This window comes from Aphelocoma coerulescens, unplaced genomic scaffold (assembly GCF_041296385.1).
Source record: "Aphelocoma coerulescens isolate FSJ_1873_10779 unplaced genomic scaffold, UR_Acoe_1.0 HiC_scaffold_175, whole genome shotgun sequence".
Taxonomy (NCBI): domain Eukaryota; kingdom Metazoa; phylum Chordata; class Aves; order Passeriformes; family Corvidae; genus Aphelocoma; species Aphelocoma coerulescens.
In genome coordinates, this window is record NW_027183523.1 from 55913 (window position 1) to 62147 (window position 6235).

Here is a 6235-nt window from a genome sequence, read left to right on the forward strand (position 1 = left end):
AGGGCACTGGGGCTGCTCTCGACCAGCTCGTCATCGAACTTGCGCCGCTTGATGAACCTGCAACCAAACTGGGAGCACTGGGAGGGCACTGGGAGGCACTGGGAGGGGCTATGGCGGCACTGGGAGGCACTGGGAGGGGCTATGGGGGCACTGGGAGGGACTGGGAGGGCACTGGGAGGGCACTGGGGCTGCTCTCGACCAGCTCGTCATCGAACTTGCGCCGCTTGATGAACCTGCAACCAAACTGGGAGCACTGGGAGGGCACTGGGAGGGGCTATGGGGGCACTGGAGGGCCACTCGGAGGGGCTATGGGGGCACTGGGAGGCACTGGGAGGGCACTGGGAGGGCACTGGGGCTGCTCTCGACCAGCTCGTCATCGAACTTGCGCCGCTTGATGAACCTGCAACCAAACTGGGAGCACTGGGAGGCACTGGGAGGGGCTATAGGGGCACTGGGAGGGCACTGGGAGGGCACTGGGGCTGCTCTCGACCAGCTCGTCATCGAACTTGCGCCGCTTGATGAACCTGCAACCAAACTGGGAGCACTGGGAGGGCACTGGGAGGGGCTATGGGGGCACTGGGAGGGCACTGGGAGGGGCTATGGGGGCACTGGGAGGGCACTGGGAGGGGCTATGGGGGCACTGGAGGGCCACTCGGAGGGGCTATGGGGGCACTGGGAGGGACTGGGAGGGCACTGGGAGGGCACTGGGGCTGCTCTCGACCAGCTCGTCATCGAACTTGCGCTGCTTGATGAACCTGCAACCAAACTGGGAGCACTGGAGGGAACTGGGAGAGCACTGGGAGAGACTGGGATGAATTGGGAAAGCCCTGGAGGGAACTGGGAGAGCACTGGGAGAGACTGGGAGAGAATCGGAAAGCACTAACGGAAAGTGAGGAAGCGCTAGCAGGAAGTGGGAGAGCACTGGGAGGAACTGGGAGAGCGCTGGCAGGAACTGGGAGAGCACTGGGAGAGACTGGGAGAGAATAGGAAAGCACTAATGGAAAAGGGGGAAGCACTAGCAGGAACTGGGACAGCACTGGGAGGAACTGGGAGAGCGCTGGCGGGAACTGGGAGAGCACTAGGAGAGACTGGGAGAGCGCTCGGATGAACTGGGAAAGCTCGGGAAGGAATTGGGAGAGCACTGGGAGAGACTGGGAGAGAGTGGGAAAGCACTAATGGAAAGTGAGGAAGCGCTAGCAGGAACTGGGAGAGCACTGGGAGGAACTGGGAGAGCGCTGGCGGGAACTGGGAGAGCACTGGGAGAGAGTGGGAGAGTGCTGGCGGGAACTGGGAGAGCACTGGGAGAGACTGGGAGAGCACTGGGATGAACTGGGAAAGCCCTGGCGGGAACTGGGAGAGCACTGGGAGAGCACTGGGATGAACTGGGACAGACCAGGAGGGCACCACGGGGTCTCCCTCAAGTGTCCCCACCCCATTCCCATCCCCTCCCTGCCCCCCCCGGTGTCCCCCCCCCAGTGTCCCCATCTCCCCCCCAGTATCCCCAGTGTCATCCCCGGTGTCCCCAGTCTCTCCCCAGTATCCCCCCCAGTGTCCCCCCCCTCCCCCAGTGTCCCCCCCAGTGTCCCCCCCAGTGTCCCAATCTCCCCCCCAGTGTCCCCAGTCTCTCCCCAGTATCCCCCCCAGTGTCCCCATCTCCCCCAGTGTCCCCAGTCTCTCCCCCAGTGTCCCCAGTGTCCCCCCCCAGTGTCCCCCCCCCAGTGTCCCCAGTGTCCCCCCCCATCCCCCCAGTGTCCCCCCCAGTCTCTCCCCCTGTCCCCCCCCAGTGTCCCCAGTGTTGTCCCCAGTGTCCCCAGTCTCTACCCCTGTCCCCCCCAATGTCCCCAGTGTCCCCCCCAGTGTCCCCATCTCCCCCAGTGTCCCCAGTCTCTCCCCCTGTCCCCCCCCAGTGTACCCCCAGTGTCCCCCCTCAATGTCCCCAGTATCCCCCCCAGTGTCCCCAGTCTCTCCCCAGTGTCCCCCCCAGTGTCCCCAGTCTCTCCCCAGTGTCCCCCCCAGTGTCCCCCCCAGTGTCCCCCCCAGTGTCCCCCCCAGTGTCCCCAGTATCCCCCCCAGTGTCCCCAGTATCCCCCCCAGTGTCCCCAGTCTCTCCCCAGTGTCCCCCCCAGTGTCCCCAGTCTCTCCCCAGTGTCCCCCCCAGTATCCCCCCCAGTGTCCCCAGTCTCTCCCCAGTGTCCCCCCCAGTGTCCCCAGTCTCTCCCCAGTGTCCCCCCAGTGTCCCCCCAGTGTCCCCAGTATCCCCCCCAGTGTCCCCAGTCTCTCCCCAGTGTCCCCCCCAGTGTCCCCAGTGTCCCCCCCAGTGTCCCCAGTCTCTCCCCAGTGTCCCCCCCAGTGTCCCCCCCAGTGTCCCCAGTCTCTCCCCAGTGTCCCCCCCAGTATCCCCCCCAGTGTCCCCAGTCTCTCCCCAGTGTCCCCCCCAGTGTCCCCAGTCTCTCCCCAGTGTCCCCCCAGTGTCCCCCCAGTGTCCCCAGTATCCCCCCCAGTGTCCCCAGTCTCTCCCCAGTGTCCCCCCCAGTGTCCCCAGTCTCTCCCCAGTATCCCCCCCAGTGTCCCCAGTGTCCCCCCAGTGTCCCCCCTCAATGTCCCCAGTGTCCCCCCCAGTGTCCCCAGTCTCTCCCCAGTGTCCCCCCCAGTGTCCCCCCCAGTGTCCCCCCTCAATGTCCCCAGTATCCCCCCCAGTGTCCCCAGTGTCCCCTCCAGTGTCCCCAGTCTCTCCCCAGTGTCCCCCCCAGTGTCCCCAGTCTCTCCCCAGTGTCCCCCCCAGTGTCCCCCCTCAATGTCCCCAGTATCCCCCCCAGTGTCCCCAGTCTCTCCCCAGTGTCCCCAGTCTCTCCCCAGTGTCCCCCCCAGTGTCCCCCCTCAATGTCCCCAGTATCCCCCCCAGTGTCCCCAGTCTCTCCCCAGTGTCCCCCCCAGTGTCCCCCCTCAATGTCCCCAGTCTCCCCCCCAGTGTCCCCAGTCTCTCCCCAGTGTCCCCAGTCTCTCCCCAGTCTCCCCCCAGTATCCCCAGTGTCCCCAGTGTCCCCCCGGTACCTGGAGGAGCTGCGCCGTTTGGGGACGGTCCCCACGGGGGCGGTGACCGGGCCCCGCTTGGGCCCCGCCAGGGACTCCTCGTCCTCCGAGCGGCTCGTGGCCATCCTGGGGCTCTGGGGGGCCACGGGGGGGACTCAGTGCCACCTCTGTGCCACCCAGTGTCACCTCTGTGCCACCCAGTGTCACCCAGTGTCACCTCAGTGTCACCCAGTGTCACCTCTGGGACAGCTGAGGGGGGCTGGGGACACTGGGGACACTGGGGAGGGGGACATGGAGGGGTCTGGGAGGGACTCGTGGCCATCCTGGGGCTCTGGGGGACACCAGGGGGACTCAGTGCCACCTCTGTGCCACCCAGTGTCACCTCTGTGCCACCCAGTGGCACCCACTGTCACCCAGTGGCACCTCAGTGGCACCCACTGCCACCCACTGTCACCCAGTGTAACCTCAGTGTCACCCAGTGCCACCTCAGTGTCACCCCAGTGTCACCCAGTGCCACCTCAGTGCCACCCCCTGTCACCCTGTCACCCAGTGCCATCCTGGTGTCACCCACTGTCACCCCAGTGTCACCTCAGTACCACCCAGTGCCACCCAGTGTCACCCAGTGTCACCTCTGGGACATGAGGGAGTGCGGGACACTGAGAGGACACCGGGGGGACACCGGGGAGGGGGTGGGTGACACTGGGGGGGCACTGAGGGGACACTGAGAAGGGGGTGGGTGACACTGGGGGGCACTGGGGAGAGGGTGGGTGACACTGGGGGGACACCGGGGAGCAGGTGGGTGACACTGGGGGACACTGAGAAGGGGGTGGGTGACACTGGGGGGCATTGGGTGACACAGGGTGACACTGAGGGGACACTGAGGGGACAGGGGGTGGGTGACACAGGGTGACACTGAGGCGACACTGGGGAGTGGGTGGGTGACACAGGGTGACACTGGGGGGACACTGAGAAGGGGGTAGGTGACAGAGGGTGACACAGGGTGACACAGGGTGACACTGAGGTGACACTGGGGAGCAAGTGGGTGACACAGGGTGACACTGAGAGGACACTGAGAAGGGGGTGGGTGACACTGGGGGACACTGGGGGACACTGAGGGGACACCGGGGAGGAGTGGGTGACCCAGGGTGACATAGGGGGGACACTGAAGGGACACTGAGGAGTGGGTGGGTGACACAGGGTGACACTGGGTGACACAGGGTGACACTGAGGGGACACTGGGGGACAGGTCGGTGACACAGGGAGACACTGAGGGGACACCGGGGAGGGGTGGGTGACACAGGGTGACCCAAGGGGGCACTGAGGGGACACCGGGGAGGAGTGGGTGACACAGGGTGACACTGGGGGGACACTGAGAACGGGGTGGGTGACACTGGGGGGCACTGGGTGACACTGGGGGGCACTGAGGGGACACTGGGGGGCAGGTCGGTGACACTGGGTGACACAGGGGGGCACTGAGGGGACACTGAGGGACACCGGGGAGGGGTGGGTGACACTGGGTGACACAGGGGGGCACTGAGGGGACACTGAGGAGTGGGTGGGTGACACAGGGTGACACTGAGGGACACCGGGGAGGGGTGGGTGACCCAGGGTGACCCAGGGGGCACTGAGCAGGGGGTGGGTGACACTGGGTGACCCAGGGGGGCACTGAGGGACACCGGGGGGACACGAGCGGGCCCAAGGAGGGCGCGGGGCCCTCACGGCACCCCCAGACACAAACCCCGGCCCGGCGCGGACTCGGACCCGACTGCCCCGCCCCGACCGCCGCTCCCCGCCCCCGGTGTCCCCACAGCCCCTCCCCGGTGTCCCCAAGGTCCCCCCCCCGGCGTCCCCAAGGTCCCCCCGGCCTCACCGGCCCCGGGAGCTGCGGCCGCTCCGCTACCGCCCGGTCCGGCCCGCCATGGCCGCGCCACTTCCGCCTCGCGCCGGAAAGGGAATGACGTAACCCACGGAAATATGGGCGCCGCCATCTTGAAGGTTCCGGCGCTGCCTCAACGGCTCGACGCCATCTTGAGTGTGGGCAGGGCCGCTCTTGTAGCGTGGCCGGAGTTGTGGCGGGTCCGGGCAGCCCGGGACCGACGCGCGTGGCGGGAACGTGTCCCGTTATCCCGGCAGGCACGGCTCGGTCCAACGGTGAAGCGGCCACTCCCGTTATAGCGGCTGTCCACACTCATCATGGCGGCTGCGCATCAATCATGGCGGCACCGCTGCCACACCCATCATGGCGGCTGGACGCGCTCATCATGGCGGCTGCGGCATCAATCATGGCGGCACCGTCGCCACACCCATCATGGCGGCTGGACACAGCCATCATGGCGGCTGGACACGCTCATCATGGCTGCACCGCCGCCACACCCATCATGGCGGCTGGACATGGCCAAAGGGGGCATTATTTTAATTAATAATCTTAATTATCTCAACTACTTTGATCACATTAATTATCGTAACTATCTTAATGCCTTTAATTATTAATAAGACAGCCTTGCTGCTCAGGAGCTGCAAGAAACAGGGTCTGTTCTGGAGGTTGGAAATATCTTAGATGATCTGCAGTAACAAAAGTAAGTAATGAAAATCAACAACAAAAATAAATAAAGAAATAAATAAAAACAAAAAGAATAAACAAAAATAGCATTATAAATTAAGGCACAATAGCTTTAGCAACGCAATAAACCAGCAATATTTTCGCAGTAATTAATCAATTCGCTATTATATGTCTACTGTAATTAACACTTACTAAACAGTAATATTTTAGAAATACAGCTCTACGTGATTAAAAACAAATTAAACTCTAATAGACACAAGAATCAATGCTTGCAAAGGATTTACAACGAGTAACCAACAGAAAACGACATAAAAGCTCTACTCAAAACCGATATACGATACTAAGGACCCAAACTCGGGAAACACGCGCCGTTATTTAATAATTAAAGCAGTTTAATTAAGCACGATAATTAATTAACGACCGCGTCCCTCAGCGAACCCCGCTCCGGTCCCGGCCTCACCTCCCGGAAGTCCGCGTTTCCCGCCCTCTCTCCCCATTGGCCGCCCCTCAGCCTTTCTCTATTTCTATTGGTTCTCTCCGTTGTCACTCAATATTTCCCCGCCCCTCAGCGCCCGGCAGGCCAATCACACGCGGGCGGCGCCGGCCGCGCTGACCAATGGCGAGCGGCAGTTTTGGGCGGGCCGG

At 63.5% G+C, this 6235-nt stretch overlaps 2 protein-coding genes across 2 annotated transcripts in view; one reads left to right on the forward strand and one right to left on the reverse strand.

The window, feature by feature from the left end:
- The window catches only part of LOC138100964 (integrin alpha-7-like), a 19680-nt gene extending 19628 nt beyond the window's left edge, over positions 1–52 (forward strand). The window contains 1 exon segment of the mRNA XM_068998801.1: positions 3–52. Coding sequence (XP_068854902.1) covers positions 3–52 — 50 coding nt within the window.
- Positions 8–4961, reverse strand: MCRS1 (microspherule protein 1). The gene is made up of 3 exons (XM_068998807.1): positions 4901–4961; positions 3052–3164; positions 8–524 (listed from the first exon to the last, which is right to left on the reverse strand). The coding sequence occupies exons 2-3, from the start codon at positions 3153–3155 to the stop codon at positions 374–376; spliced, it is 255 nt and encodes an 84-aa protein (XP_068854908.1). The 5' UTR covers positions 3156–3164; positions 4901–4961; the 3' UTR covers positions 8–373.
- Between the last annotated feature and the right edge of the window lie 1274 nt (positions 4962–6235).